Raw genomic sequence first — 17,098 nt, 5'->3', positions numbered from 1 at the left:
ACTTAGTAAATTAAATAAATATGAAGAATTCAATAAAAACTTTCAAAAACGGTTGAGTGAACTTTAACAGCAAATGAAAACTCGGTATTAAATAATGGTTGACAGAAGAATTATGACGGTTTAAACAAACACCAAAATGAGCTACAAGTACTATTAGATTAGGAAAAATTGACATTAGTTTATAATGGGCAGAGACTTCAACGCGAAAAATACCATCTCGGTGTCCCGCTTAACTACGACAAAAGGATGGGAGCTATATAAAGCACCACAAGAAACGGGATGTGAGTTTCTTTCAACCGCTAAACCAACTTAATGGCAAACAGATTGTTACCGATTAATAATACAATCCCATATTAAAATTGTTTTTTGTACTAATTAGACGAAAACTGTATTCAAATATTTATGTACTAAACCTGAATTATCATTTCATACTAAAAAATTCCTTTGTAAATTTTACCAAAAAATGCAACCATGCCTGAACTGTAAACGCCGTTGAATTGACCGAAGCGTGCTTTAAAAGTCCAGTTGCTTACGGAAATTCAGACGCGTACGAGGCGCGACAATATATAAAAACTTCACTTCTAAGTTAACGCAATTTAAACAACTTGTTAAACATTATTAATTTCATAAACTTTAAATTCATATACTTATAAAATATTTCATGAACAAGAAATAAAATACAGTGAACTTAAAGTGTTGTTTATTATTATTTCGGAAGCCTCGTATTTTGAGCCATTGTTGCTTTTGCCTGCAACATCTTTTTATATATTGTCCTTAATTTTGCATATCAATGCTGAAAAAAATCGCGTTTATATAAATTTTCGATAACCGTAATAATTGTTCATGAAATCTTCGGGTGATCGCGCCTACGAAAAATCCGGCGAAGAAGTACCGCGTTATAACCTCCGTCATAAGAAACGCGTCGAGAAAGTTCGCGAAGCCAAAATGGCCGACAAAAATGGTGAAAGAAGTTCGAGTGACGACGAAAATGATTGCGCGATAGTTCAGCAAGACAAAGTGATCGAAGAACTACGCGAGCAAATAAAAGCCTTGCAAAAGTCGCTAGCGTCATCGGAAAAGGAAAAAGTGCAATACATAGAAGCCCTAAATCAACAAACCGCTAACAACGTCATCAGTGCCGACGTACCTAGCATCGAAGCTATTCCTGTTAGCTTCAAGCCAACCGAAGTTACCTCTGCCAACTTCACAACAGTCAGCGCTACTTCTGCCAGCGCTATTCCTGCCGAGACTTATTCTTTTAATAACAATTATGCCAACGCCAACGCCACCTACGCCAGCGCTACTTCCGCCAACGCCAACTTTGCCGGTGCTACAACTGCCAGCACCAATTATGCCAACGACACCTACGCCAGCGCTACCTCTGCCAACGCCAATTTTGCCGGTGCTACAACTGCCAGCACCAATTATGCCAACGCCACCTACGCCAGCGCTACCTCTGCCAACGCCAATTTTGCCGGTGCTACAATTGCCAGCACCAATTATGCCAACGCCACCTCCGCCAGCGTTACTTCTGCCAACGCCAACTTTGCCGGTGCTACAACTGCCAGCACCAATTACGCCAACGCTACCTCTGCCAGCGTTACTTCTGCCAACGTCAAGCCCGACGCTGCCTTCGGCCCCTATATCCGGTCTGCCACGTGCCCGCCAGCAATAATGCAGCCGTACTGCCACACCAGCCCTTATTCCTTAAATCTTCTGCCAGCAAGCTACATGCCTGCAGCGTCCAACCCACAAATCACACCGCAGCTCATCAATCAAAAAGTTCAAATAGCACCCAGCGCAAGCCAGGTACGTAAAATTTTAGATTTGCCAGATTTTCATGGCTCTCCCGAAGAGTGGCCTATGTTTTCTGTGGCCTTTAAGGAAACCACGGAAATGAATTCATATTCGCGATTGGAGAATCTGTTACGTCTCCAGAAAGCCCTAAAGGGGAAAGCCAAACAACAGGTGGAATCGTTGTTGATCCACCCATCCAGTGTAGATGCGGCTATGAGAACATTAGAATTTCATTACGGTCGCCCAGAGCTACTTATTAGAAGCCAAATAGCGAAAGTTCGAGCGTTTCCACCCGTTACCGGAGGACGAATCGCCGATATACTCAATTTTAGCACAATGGTATCAAACTTAGCTGCCTTTCTAGAAAATTCCGGTGCGGTACCACATCTAAATAATCCAATGTTGCTCGACGAATTAATCAGCAAACTGCCGCTGAACAAGAGGGAAGAGTGGACTCGCCACATCTTCGAAATGCAAAAGCCATATCCCACTGTGCGTGAATTTAGCAATTGGTTGCAGCACACAGCCATGTATGTGTCCATGGCAATAGATGTTATGCCAACAAAGTATATGCCCAACGATTTTGTGTGCCACAAACCTAAAATGTCGTCCAAGCCCGTAATGACTGTAACAAAAGAAGAAAAGAAGTGTTTAGTGTGTGACCAAAGCCATATTTTAAATACGTGCTCAAAATTTAAAGATGCCGATTGTTCGAATCGCTGGAGTATAGTGAAAAATAAGCATCTGTGTTTTTGTTGTTTGCAACCTGGTCACAGTGTACAGAATTGCCGCAAGCGACGAGTGTGTGGTATATCCTCGTGTAATAAATTCCACAATCGGTTGCTTCATAGTTCCAGTGATAATAACAAAAACAATATTTCATCTGCTGATAAAGCTGTGGCAACTGTTCAAACTGTGTATCAAAATCCACAACATCCACTCGCTCGATCAAATTCACCACAACGTAACAAAACACTCCTCAAATATTTGCCTGTCAAGCTGAAAGGTCCCAAAGGCGAAATCAACATTTTCGCTTTCATTGACGAAGGCGCAAAAATATCCCTATTGGAGGAAAATATAGCGAACGTTCTCGGCCTCAAAGGCAAATCCAATTTACTTCGCCTGAAGTGGATAGGCAATCAAAGCATGAGCGAACAGTCGCGGCAAGTGTCACTTGAAATTGCCGGCGCAAATGAAGCAGCAACGAGTTATGAAATGAGGGGAGTGCGTACAACAAAAAAGTTGTATTTGCCGCAGCAGACGTTGAATTTGAACGACTTCATACAACGTCACGAACAATTGGCAAATATACCAATCGCCGATTACAATAATGCAGTGCCGCAAATACTTATTGGATTGTCGCATACAGAGTTAATACGAACAATAAAAACTGTGAATTTGGACGATGGCTTTGCAATCCACAAGACAATGTTAGGGTGGACATTATTTGGATCGAACGAATATCGTTCGAGTGAGGGTACTATTGGTCACGTCAATATTGAAAGCACCGCACAATTGAATGAAATTAGTAAACAAATAACAGAATATTTTGCAGCAGAAAAATTTGAAATAAAGCAATTGCCAAGCGTTCGTTCAGAAGCCGATATTAGGGCGGAAAAGTTATTAAACGAGACGACAAGGTTTGTAAATAATAATAGATATGAAACCGGCTTGCTTTGGCATAAAGATAATGTGAAATTTCCCGAAAGTTTCAGTATGGCCATGAAGCGCTTAGAGCAAATTGAAATGAAAATGGAACGGGAAAAAGACTACGGGGAATGGTATAAAGCAAAAATCAACGAGTACATCGAAAAGGAATACGCAAAGCGACTTTCACCCGATGAAGCTAATGTAAATGCTGATCGCACATGGTATTTACCACATTTCGCCACATGTAATGTAAACAAAGGAAACAAACGTAGACTCGTTTTCGATGCCGCAGCAAAAATAAATAATATGTCGTTGAATTGTGCCCTTATGAAAGGACCGGAGGAGTATCAACCAAAATCGCTGTTGGCAATATTGTGTAGGTTTAGACAAGGCAAATTTGCAGTATGTGGTGACATATGTGAGATGTTTCACCGGATTCTGATTCGCCACGAAGATCAAAATGCGCAGTGCTTTCTTTGGAGAGGGGGCGATCGATCAAAGCCGCCAGATGTTTACGTTATGCGCGCCATGATATTTGGATCAATTAGCTCACCATGTTCTGCACAATTTGTAAAAAACGTGCACGCAGAAAAATATCGTGATGTAAATGCAAGAGCCGTCAATGCCATTGTGGATCGGCACTATGTCGACGACTATATGGACAGTTTCGATACTGTCGAAGAATGCATTAAGGTTACCAAGGATGTCATCGATATCCATAGCCACGCCGGGTTCCAGTTAAGAGGGTTGACGTCAAATTCGTACGACATTCTGCAAGCTGTATTACACAACGAGCAGCCGTGTAAGCAACAAAGAAATTATATATGCCAAGGGGAGAGTGCTACCGAGAAGGTGCTTGGAATGCACTGGAACCCAAACAAAGATTACTTTTTCTTCAAATTGCTGTTTTCAAAAGTGCCCAAAGCAGTTTTAGACTGTAGTAGACGGCCAACGAAAGGTGAGATGCTGAGCGTTACTATGTCTATATTTGATCCGCTAGGTTTCGCGTGTGGGTTGGTGCTGCGGGCAAAAGTTTTAATGCAGAGCCTGTGGACCAGGAGTATAGATTGGCATGAGCCAATCCCCGAAGACATTTATAAGAAGTGGTTGCAGTGGTACAAAACGTTGAATACCATCGAAAATTTTAAAATGCCAAGATGTTATGGCATACAATTTTTGAATCCGAATGCCGATATACAGCTACATATTTTTGTTGATGCGAGTGAGATCGCATTTGCTGCCATCGCCTTTTGGCGAATTCATCACGCAAATAATACAGACATCGTATTCGTTGCTGGCCGATCCCGGTGCAGCCCGCTGAAGCCATTGTCCATTCCGAGACTTGAGTTACAAGCAGCCGTCTTGGGAATAAAGTTGAGGGAAGCCGTCATCAACAGCCACGACGTACAGCCGCGTGAGTCAACATTTTGGTCAGATTCAAAAATAGTTCTTCAGTGGATAAGGTCTGACGCCAGGTGCTACAAGCAGTTCGTGGCACACCGTATAGCTGAGATCCTGCAAACATCCGAAGCCAGTCAGTGGAGGTGGGTACCAGGTAAAGAAAACCCAGCTGATGATGCTACACGCATAAAAACCTTTTCTCAAAATGGTAAGTGGTTAAATGGTCCGCCTTTTTTGAAATTGCCTGAGCATAGTTGGCCAGCCATGCCAACCGAATTTGATAATAGCGAATGCCAAGAGGAGAGACGCTCCAAGCAAATATATACGATATCGTCAGCGGATAGAGTAATTCCATTTAATAAGTATTCAAATTACTATAAACTTTTAAGGGTGATGACATGGGTACGATATGCCATAATGAAATTCCGTAAGGTTGATGTACGTAGAAACGTATATGCATCAAAGTTAATTATTGCGAATGAGATCAAACAAACTGAATTACTGATATGCCTATTAGTACAACAAGATGTTTTTGCTGACGAAGTTGAATCTTTACGCAAAGGTGCGCCAATTACGAAATGCAGCTCTATATTTAAGCTAAGCCCGATGTTGGACAATGAGGGCCTTATACGACTAGGGGGTCGGATAGACTATGCCGAATGCGTACCAATGTCAACAAAGCGACCAATAATATTGCCAAGGAGTCATCCTATATCACGTCTTGTAGCTAAGCATTATCACGAACTTTTTCATCACCACAACTTTGAGTCAGCGTTGTGCGCCATACGTCGAAAGTTTTGGATTCCTAGTGCGCGCGGATTATTGAGGTCAATAAAAGCTAAATGCCAGAAATGTAAAAATTTATCCGCTATTCCCGAATCACCACTTATGGGCCAAGTACCTAGCGATCGAGTTACGCCGTTCGTTCGTCCGTTCACATATTCAGGCGTTGACTACTTTGGGCCTGTCTTAGTAGCCATTGGCCGTCGTCAAGAAAAACGTTGGGTTGAACTTTTCACGTGTCTAACTATTAGAGCCATTCACCTGGAACTAGCTAGGGACCTATCAACAGATGCTGCCATAATTGTCTGCCGTAACTTTATAAACAGAAGAGGTGTACCGGTACGGCTCCGAAGCGACATGGGGACAAATTTTGTCGGCGCAAGCAAAGAAGATTGGGTGAACGTTCAAAGCGGTATGCAATCGGAGTGTGATCTTCGAGGTGTAGAGTGGGTTTTCAATGCACCTGCCAATCCATCTGCCGGGGGCATATGGGAAAGAATGGTAAGAAGCGTAAAACGAGTTTTGATGTTCACGCTGAACGAACGAGCGCCACAGTTGGAGACCCTGCAAAGTCTTCTGATTGAAGCAGAAAATTTAATAAATTCGCGTCCATTAACACATGTGCCGGTAGAGAGTACCGACGCCGAGCCTCTGTCACCCAATCATTTCTTGCTAGGCTGCGCGAATGATGTACAAACTCCACCGCTGTCAAAGAAGATATGTTTACGCAAGCAGTGGCACATAGCGCAGCAGCTGAAGCAGAATTTCTGGAAGAGGTGGATATTGGAGTATCTTCCTACCTTGACCCGGCGTACGAAATGGTTTAAGAGGGTGAAGCCGATAGCTGTAGGTGACATCGTTATAGTTTGCGACGACAACGAGAGCCGAGGCCATTGGAAACGGGGTATCGTAACAGAAGCAAAGCCAGCCCCAGATGGTCAAGTTAGATCTGTTTTAGTCAAGACGTCAACAGGAATTTTACGGAGACCAGCGTCTAAAATTGCAGTGCTCGACGTTGGTAGTGATTCTCTCACCAGTGATGCGAATCACGGGGGGGAGGATGTTACCGATTAATAATACAATCCCATATTAAAATTGTTTTTTGTACTAATTAGACGAAAACTGTATTCAAATATTTATGTACTAAACCTGAATTATCATTTCATACTAAAAAATTCCTTTGTAATATTTTACCAAAAAATGCAACCATGCCTGAACTGTAAACGCCGTTGAATTGACCGAAGCGTGCTTTAAAAGTCCAGTTGCTTACGGAAATTCAGACGCGTACGAGGCGCGACAATATATAAAAACTTCACTTCTAAGTTAACGCAATTTAAACAACTTGTTAAACATTATTAATTTCATAAACTTTAAATTCATATACTTATAAAATATTTCATGAACAAGAAATAAAATACAGTGAACTTAAAGTGTTGTTTATTATAATTTCGGAAGCCTCGTATTTTGAGCCATTGTTGCTTTTGCCTGCAACACAGATGTCAACAAAACCCTAGACTTGATTGACTTCTTCATAGTTAAATATATAACACACAACTATATTCAAATCAGTGAGGGATCTGATCTCAACTCTGATCATTCCCCAATATATCTAACAATCAGCGAAGCAATTGTCGACCAACCCTTTACAATAAACACACAAATTGGAAATTCTTTAAAAAAGTCCTCCAAGCCAATACACGCAATAACTCCTCCATCACAACAAAGGAACAACTAGAAGTAGAAGTTTTCAAGTTTACACAAGAAATCCAACAAGCAGCGTGGAGTAGCACAACTTTTAAAAAAAAAAAGTAATCGAATTTAACTGTCTAAGGAAAAGACAACTTCGCCGAAAATGGCAACACACACGATAAAGGGATAAAACCACTCTTAACAAAGCATCTCAGGAACTAAGGCGAGAAATAAATAAAAAATGTGTCAATGTCTTTCCATTACCTACAAGCACTATGATCGCCACCTTTGCTGACGCCACAGCAATTCTTGCAACAGGAAAAAACGCCGAAGTACGAAGTATGAAGAACGCAAGTAAACTTCAAACTACTATAGAAAAATAAAAGAAAATTTTGCGAAAATGAGCTGGCTCTTTGGACGGAATTCAAAACTCATTTTATAACAAAATAATGATATACATACAAATATATTATCAAACCAGTGTGGTCTTATTGTGCACAAATTTGGTGCCAGTCCAAATAATATTAACATAATCCAACGAACGGCCGCCGTAGCCGAATGGGTTGGTGCGTGATTACCATTCGGAATTCACCGAGAGGTCGTTGGTTCGAATCTCGGTGAAAGCAAAATTAATAAAAACATTTTTCTAATAGCGGTCGCCCCTCGGCAGGCAATGACAAACCTCCGAGTGCATTTCTGCCATGAAAAAGCTCCTCATAAAAATATCTGCCGTTCGGAGTCGGCTTGAAACTGTAGGTCCCTCCATTTGTGGAACAACATCAAGACGCACACCACAAATAAGAGGAGGAGCTCGGCCAAACACTTAACAGAAGTGTACGCGCCAATTATTTATTTTATTTTATTTATCCAACGATCTCAAAATAAAATTCTCAAAAACATTGTGAACGTACATTCGCAATGCAGATATTCATCGTGACCTCAACATTCCTACGATCGCTGAAGTTATTAAAATACAAGCAGAAGCCCACTCTAAGAAGCTCCAGAGGCACGTAAACGAGGAAGCCAGCAAACTTCTTAACACCGCAGGCGTAACCCGACGACTCCAGCGAAAAAACCATATGGTCTTACTGGTAGTTAATGTAAAAAATAGATTTTAAAACTCATTCATACTAAATAAAATCATTCTGCTTGTTTGTTTCTTTTAAACTAGTTGTAGTGTCAACAGACATTGTATACCTAAATATACAATATTTAAATGTTTGTAATAAGAAACAAAAAATTTAAAAAAAATATTTTCTTACTGGAAGCGTTACGAAGGTGATTTGTTATCACCTATTGCAATTTTTGCTTAATTGTGACCATTGGTGGTTAAACTGTCGACGCTAAATAAATATCAAAGAGCGAAACCAACCAATAGTGACTAAAGCTGGGGTGGTGAGGATAGATTGGTAGCTACGGAACTAAATATATTTTATTTTATTATTTGCTTTTTGTATGATTTTTTATTCTAATTTTATGGGTTTTGGCTTAAATCACAATGCAATATTTATATAAAGGGTGTTTTTTTTAGAGGTTAGGTTTTCAAGTTGGCACTACTTTTTTCGTAGATGGTCTTTTTGACAGCTGTCACTTGATTTATGCTCAGTTTGGTTTGCCATTTCATAATGAATAGACTTACACCTGAACAACGTTTGCAAATCGTGCAAATTTATTACGAAAATAATGGTGCGGTTCGCGCGATGCGTCCAATATTCGGTCGACATAATCGTCCATCAGAGTCACTAATTCGATTAACCATGGATCGGTTTCGCACCACGTTTGCTCTAGTGGATAATACGCATCCTCAGAGACGTCGTACAGTGCGCACCGAATACGCTATTGTTGCTGTGGAGCAGAGTATCGAAGAAGACTCGAACGAGTCCATCCGCCATCGCGCGCCGCAATTGGAGATGTGCCCATCCACTTTATGGAAGATTTTGCGGAAGGATCTTGGTTTGCGGGCTTACAAAATCCAACTCGTGCAAGAATTGAAGCCGAACGACCATCAAGCGCGTCGCACGTTCGGTGAATGGGCCCAAAACGAGATGGCCACCGATCCCGATTTTCACAAGAAAATTTTGTTCAGTGATGAAGCTCACTTTTGGTTGAATGGGTATGTCAATAAGCAAAATTGTCGCATTTGGAGTGAACATAATCCACAAGCCATTGCTGAGACGCCGTTACATCCTCAAAAAGTCACTGTTTGGTGTGCTCTATGGGCAGAGGGAATCATTGGTCCAATGTTACAGTCAATGGAGAGCGCTATAGAGCCATGATTAATGACTTTTTCGTGCCTGAATTGGACGATGTTGATGTGGACGACCTTTGGTTCCAACAAGACGCCGCTACATGCCATGCAGCCAACGCAACAATCGATTTATTGAAGGAAACTTTTGGTGAGCGCAATATCTCGCGCCGTGGACCTGTGGCGTGGCCTCCAAGATCGTGCGATATAACACCGCTGGACTATTTCTTGTGGGGCTATGTGAAGTCGCTTGTCTACGCAGATAAGCCCGAGACGACTCACGTCTTGGAAGAGAATATTCGGCGCGTTATTGCTGACATACGGCCCCAATTGCTGCAAAAAGTGGTCGAAAATTGGGCCTCTCGGCTGGAATTTATTCGAGCCAGCCGCGGCGGCCACTTGCTCGAAATCATTTTTAAAACATAATGTCAAACCCTTATCTTTATAATAAAGCTAAATTCTTGGCCATAACATTAAACTATATGCGTTTTATTTCATCTTGAAAACCTAACCTCTAAAAAAAACACCCTTTATATCTATATATAGGAAAGAAAGTCATGTTAGTTACACTATTTATAACTCGGGAAGGGCTGAACCGATTTGGCTGAAAATCGGTGGAGAGGTAGTTTAGGACCAGGAGATGGAAATAGGATTTTTATCCCATTCGAACGCGTTTCCGTGAAGTCACTATAAAATGTGGTATAGCAAAACGCAAATGACAGCTAAACGTAATTTTGTCTATGGTTAAGTAGAAAATTTGATAATATAAATTTTGTCAGAAATATATAATCACAGTAATTTGTATTCTCTTTGACTCATCGTTATCAATGCCGCGACCAAGACGATCGAATCTTTCCCGACAAAGCCGTAATGCAAGAAGGATATGAAACATTGGGAATGAAACGACTGAAGAAGCACAAGGAATTGCCCGTGAAGAGCGCCGCGTTAGTATGTCTCGACTTCGTGCTTCTCAATCACAAGAGCACAGCGAGGAGGCCCAGGAAACGGCTCGGTTGGCAATGCGAAATCGTCGAGCGAATAACAGAGATCCAAAAGTAGATTTAGTAGTTCAAACGAGTGTACCACTGTTGAATCGCTAACAAAAAGAAGTTTATGATACATTAATGAAGGCAATTGCTGATGGAAATGCCGGTTTATATTTCCTTGATGCCCCTGGTGGAACTGGTAAGACATTCCTCATGTCATTAATTCTAGCCACTGTTCGTGCGAATATATATATATAGGAAAACACAGAGAACAAAAAAACAATTATAAAATTCTAAAACTTAATAAAGAATAGTTATTAAAAAAACTTCAAAGCTTTAAATCTAAATGAATAGTAATATTAAAAATGTTTGTTTTTGGTGGTGTGGGGGTTAAAATGCCTCGCGCATCATCGAACCCACCATTGCAGCAATGATATGTCCAGACTGAGATTAAAAAACTCCATCTCGCTTGGAACCGTCGCCCACTCTGGAACCTCTTTCATATTATTTCAGAGGGGGGTTCCATATTTCTCATTACGGAATCTGTATCTGTATATTTTTGTCCAGTCCTCGTTTGAAGAAAATTTTCTGAAAATCTGCTGATGCTTTCCAATACTTACCACTAATCATTTTCTACCATGATATGGCGGAATGCAAGCTCCAGTGTTCGCCGTTCGTATTCCTAACATTTTCTTATGCATTTCCATATATGCATTTATGATATTCCCTTTTTCCCATTTCGAACACATGTTTCTGAAAATTTCCAAAGCCTTTGTATTCATTTGGGCTCTGTATTTCTGCTGTATGTAAATTCCTGCTGTACCTCACAACATCATCTTTTATAAGCCACTCCATTCATCTACACGTGTTTCAGTCCTCCAACGGACTTGAGTGGTTTTAGCGTTTCTTCTTTTATTCTCGTTCTGTAGTTTTACTGCCTCGTTCTTCCATCCGCTTTTTTAATTCGCGCAACCTTTTTATTTCGAAAGTTAATAAGTCGACTGGCACTGATCTGCTTGTTACTTGACTAATTACAAGTACTTACAATCAGAACTGCCGTTCGTTCTGCTGATGGTAGCAGCTTACATCGGTGATTCGCCTTTGGCGCATTTTCAAACTGTACAAGTTCGTATAAAAAGGTAAAGAGCGTGTTAGCTATCAATATTTTCCGTTTTTTTGACTTGGTCCCCCAATATTTGCGATCAGTTTACTGAATAGGAATGCTGCCTTAGCTGCATTGTTTGCTGCGTGTTTTATTTGGGCTCAGAAATTCTTTTCTGCTTTTAGCGTATTGGAACCGTTTGCTGTTTTCTAGTGAAATGTGCTTCTTAGTTAGAAGTATTAGCTCCATTTTCTCAGTGACCATTTTCAGGCTATGATGGTTGCCGAGGTTTAATAAACGAGCTTGCAATCTGGTGAGTAGTTCCTCACGTCGGAATTTTGAACGTTTGCTCCACCCTTTTGAATGCGTTCCTTTTATCAAAGAAGAATTACACGCCCGAGATGAGTGAGCCTACAGCCATATAGTCTTGTAGATAATCCTTCAGCGCTGCGGCCCGTCGAATCTTGATCAATATTTCAAAGAGCTTGCCTGCTGTGTCAGGGATACATAATGTCAATTATACGTTCGTCTTACCTGTCTCCTTACTCATTAACAAAAGCTGCTGCTTTTGCAGATTTCCGGAATATTCCATTCTTTAGAAAGCTGTTGTACATATTTGGCAAAACTTGTGTTGGAATTTTTTGATATTCTTGAGGACTTCTGCAGGTTCCTCTCTCGGTCCTGTTATTAAGTTGATCTTAAGTATAACCTCCATATCATGGGGAGGCTCTTTGATCAATTTTGTTTTCTCCTCATTTTCATCTCCGATTACGTGGGCTAGAAAAAGTTCACTTACGATGTAGTCCATCGTATTTGGATTAAGCACACGTGTAGGCATCCTAGATCCAAGCTTCTTCATCACAGTCGTCTATCCAGGTCTCTGTGGTCCCTCTTTAGGAGTTCCTCCTATTTTTATTTTTTGCTTCTTACAATAGCTACCTTTAGCTTTATTTTTGCCCTTTTTATTCACTTCTACATCTATAGTGACTTGCCCTGTTCACCTAGACTGGAGTATATTTGTCTGAGGCGGAGGCAGTCGTGCCCCAATTCGGCTATATCCTCTGTCTGCCTATAAGCAAAGTTTTTACGATTTTTCGTAGTCAGAAGCGAGATTTCTTCACTACATCCATTTATTTCATCCATTGCCGATCTTACCTCTTACGTGGTAGTGTATCAACAAATTCTCTCTTCTTTTAAATAATGAACAAAATAAAAATAGTAATAATAAAATATGAGCCTCCCAAGAACGCTTCCTCTGAGCCGACTTAGCGCAAATACCGGAGCAATAAGCTTGCAGGCATCTGAGATTTTATTCTAAATCCATTCGGAAAGCGCCCCATTTTGATGCTTTAGCCCCCATGGTCTTGACTGTCATGTCTGCGTCAGGCGCTGTCAGAGGACCAACCTTCCGCGTTGGTTACACTAGAGGTTAGAGTCCATGAACTCGTGGAAATACTGGAAGACGGGAAAACAAGGTCCTTTTACCAACCAATATGGAATATCGTTGCCGAACTTCTCCTGTATGGTAAAACAACAAATATTGTTCTCCAAGACGTGTCAAATTCCGCTTGCCAAACAAAGCCACACAAAATCGGTGGACGTAGTATACTGAACAAAGTCGGACCACAGCCAAGCTCAGGGCAACGAAAAAGGTCAGCAACTCTGTTAAAATTGAGAGCACCAAAGAGGATGGTCCTCCGGGCTAGGGTAGACAAAGAAGTACATCAAGGCCTAAATCGCCAAGACCGGACGAGATAATGGTAAAAAGCCGTGGTGGTTGCACGTATGCAGAAATATTCAAGATTTGAAAATTGAACCGAACTTAAGGCTTCTGTAAAAGGTGACCAAAGCGTAAAGTATAAAAAACGGGCAGTGGGGATCTACTCCTCTAATTGGCCAAGCCCACCGACTCGCACACAGCGGAGATCCAAGGAGCAATGGGAGAAAAGTGACAGTAGAAACTGTGATCCCAAAAACTGCGGTAGAACTCGAAAAGGAATATGACATCAAACGCTGTTGATAAAATATTTTATACAGGGTGCACCATCTTTTGTGTTGGTATGTAAACGCTGAATAACTTTGTCATTTACCAACCGATCGACTTCAATATACGAGGTGTGTTCAAAAAGTATCGCGAATTTTGAATTTTCGAAGGTTACGTACATTCGTATTTCGATTTTTTGTGGCGATGTGTTGGTACTCATGTCTCTCACTCATGCCGACGAGTTCGGCCATTTTGAATGTTCAGCTAATTGTTGACAGCGGTTTTGCTTGCTCGTGTTTCGGTTCGTCTTCGATTTTCACCTATTCAAAAAGATGGATCAAAGAACCTGTTACAAATTTTGTGTGAAAAACGAAATTAAGTGCGCGGATGCATTCCGAATGTTGACTGTGTCATGCAGGGAAGCTACCTTGGGCCAAAGCAACGTTTATCGGTAGTACAAAATGTTCTCAAAAGGCCGAGAAGATGTGAACGACGAAAAGCGTACCGGACGCCCGAACACTTCAACAACAGACGAAAAAATTAATGAAGCGAAGAAAATGGTATTGGCCAATCGTCGAATCAGCGATAGAGAAGCTGACGAGGACCTAGACATATCGATTGACTCGTGATGCCCGATTTTTTTCAATGATTCGCCGCAAAATTCGTACCAAAACTGCTCAATTTCGCCCAAAAGCAGCATCGCATGAACATTGCTAATGAGAAGTAGTATTCTATCCGCGACGACCCAAATTTGCTCCAGAGGGTCATAACTGGTGACGAATCGTGGGTTTATGGTTATGACGTGGCAACCAAAGCTCAATCATCTCAATGGAAACTGCCGCACGAACCAATAACGAAAAAAGCGCGCTAAGCTCGGTCGAATGTAAAAGTGTTGCGTACCGTTTTGCTTAATCATTACAAAGCCCCACAGGAGCTTTTGGAGTAGACAATAATTAATAAAAAAATCATCGACGTAGCGCTGAGTGAGCCATATAAGGCAGGTTCACGCTAGTTAATGGGCCCAGGACAACGCGGGACGGTGACCGATGTGAAGCTGCATCAAAATTTCACCTCTAATAAAGCAAAACAAAGCAGAAATAGGTTTCGTTGTTATTGGAGTTTCTGGATTAGCTAATCAACTACTACACACCATTTAGTTGCACCATCGATGAATTCGGACGTTTAATAAAGAAGCTTACCTGCTGATAACCGGTATTGATTGCAGGTGGCTTTAATGTTTGGGTCTCGGAATGGGAGAGCGGGAGACTAACGCCAGACGAAGGGTTCCTCTAGCCGTCCTGTAGCCTCTTAATGTGTCACTAGGTAATTCGGCTGGCAAATTTACATTCAGCAAGAATGGGATGGGTTCTTCTTTATCATACATTTACCAGAAGTATGCTCTTCAGATACAATTCTGGGAAAGTGAGTGACGAGTATGACTAAGATTAGACTAAGTAGATTGGCCAAATATCCGAAATACGAGAACAGAGAAAGACGGAACTATAAGCGGGCCAGGATCTCCACAAATTAATCTGAAGAAGAAGAGGGCGAAAGGAGCTTAAACAAGCCATCAACCCCAGCAAGCAGCAATACTTCACTCATTTAAGTATTCTGAATGACCCATGACAAAAAGGTTAAAGGCGTCAACTCAACTCCGCAGTTATTATGTCCAAAGAAATTAGAGGAGATAATAAAATCGTTATTCTCGGTTCATCCAATTTTTGTTAGGGAAGCATTTCCCGTGACGAAATATGAGTTTCCAATGGTCAGCACGAAAAAAGCAATCTTCGTCATCAAGCGATGCAAGAATAAAAAATCACTGGGGCCGGATGTAATACCAAATCGTTTTCTTCAGTTAGTGGAAAATGCAATTAAAGAAGAAAGGCGGAATGGATCAAAAGAATACTGCTTGCTTGTTACCCTCGATATTAAAAATGGCTTCATCACCGTAAGCTGGATACACAAAAGTAAGGCTGTTCTCAGATTAGATTTATCCATATATCTTCAGAAAATTCTAAATATTTTTTTAGCAAATATAGTGCCACTGTATAACACTGAAGACGGCGTTAAAGAGCACAAAGTCTAGGCTGGAGTGCCGTAAGCATCATTCCTGGGCCCAACACTCTGGAATATATTGTACGATATACTCCGACTGTGTTTACCGGAAAGAGTGCAGATCTCGAGACTTGCTGACGACATAGCTCTAGTGGTGACAGCAAAATAAGTACACATATAAAATAAAGCTGGTCTGGATAAAGCAGGATTTGAAATAGCGCTTCAAAAAAACTGAGGCAGTCCCAAAAAGTTGTAGAAAGGCTTGAGAAGTCGTGATGATAAACATGCGTTAGCTGGAACTCTCCTTAAAGCCAGACATAAATAAATCACCGAGGTATAATACTTGGTAATCGATGTAGGTCACACGTTGATTACGGTTGGAAAAGCTGAATAAGTAACGTCGGCACTAACAAGAGTTATGCTAGATGTAGGACTCCGCGAGTGTCGTGCGCATGGAGCTCAAGTTTGGTCCAAAGCTTTCTCTATGTTTCAAGTGCATGTGTCGAAAATATTAATTTTATAGAGGACAATATGGATAAATTTCAAGCTCTGAACATTCTTAAAGCTAATATTGCTCAAAGTCTCGAACGGTTAGGTAATTTAGCTTTCCAACAGGGCAACGACCCAATGCACACCTCCATGGTTGCCAAAATGTGACTCATCTACAACTGCCGTAAACTACTTCCTACACCTGCTCAATCGCCTGATCTCAATGTAATCAACCATGTTTGGGAGAAATTGCCCAGAAAACTAAGAAATATAGTCCTTCGAAACATAAACAAACTGAACGACGCTTCGCAACCGTATAGTCCAATACTTCACCAGAAATACGTAAGATCTTGGCAAAATCGAAAGCAAAACGTTTAAATGCTGAAATAAAGGTCAAAATACTACTCCCAAGATACTGTTAATTAGATTTCTAGAGATTTCTTCAGCCCGATAACCAATCACTTCAATCACATTTTGCCATATATGTAGATTCGATCAGTCGGGCGAAATGAAGAGGAAAAGCAAATCATCACAACAAGTTGTAGACACGAAAACGCCTTTTTTCATTTACAAAAAGAAATAATTGGAAGCAAGCACCGTGCCGATTTGTTTTTACCTAAGCACTGAGTACGTACATGTATTGAGTCGGAGAATAAGATCAAAGCGTTTTTATATTTTCTTTTATTTTAGAACGATTTGTTTGCTGTTTGCCTCTTTCTGTTCTACAAAACTATGTTGATTGTTTTTTTGAGTTATTTAATTTAAATAACAATACAAATGAAAAACAACACAAAAAAATTAAAAAAAATATCCAATTGTTATGACAGTAAGTCAGCTAATTCCTTCAATTTCACTGCGACCAGGATATTAGTTTGTTCCACGAAGGAAGCGACTATACTATGCGTACTAGAATGAAT

At 40.9% G+C, this 17,098-nt stretch overlaps 1 protein-coding gene across 1 annotated transcript; it reads left to right on the top strand.

Moving 5' to 3' along the window:
- The first annotated feature begins 843 nt into the window (after positions 1–843).
- LOC128870062 (uncharacterized) lies at positions 844–6,705 on the top strand. The gene has a single exon (XM_054112660.1). The coding sequence runs from the start codon at positions 844–846 to the stop codon at positions 6,703–6,705; it is 5,862 nt and encodes a 1,953-aa protein (XP_053968635.1).
- Positions 6,706–17,098: the final 10,393 nt, after the last annotated feature.

This window comes from Anastrepha ludens, chromosome X (genome assembly GCF_028408465.1).
Source record: "Anastrepha ludens isolate Willacy chromosome X, idAnaLude1.1, whole genome shotgun sequence".
Classification (NCBI taxonomy): Eukaryota; Metazoa; Arthropoda; class Insecta; order Diptera; family Tephritidae; genus Anastrepha; species Anastrepha ludens.
Note: the sequence above shows the minus strand (reverse complement) of the source record. Positions and strands in the feature narration are given on the sequence as shown.

What these genes read in the sequence shown, in the direction of transcription:
- LOC128870062 (XM_054112660.1), top strand. Translation starts at nt 844, where the DNA reads ATGAAATCTTCGGGTGATCGCGCCTACGAAAAATCCGGCGAAGAAGTA.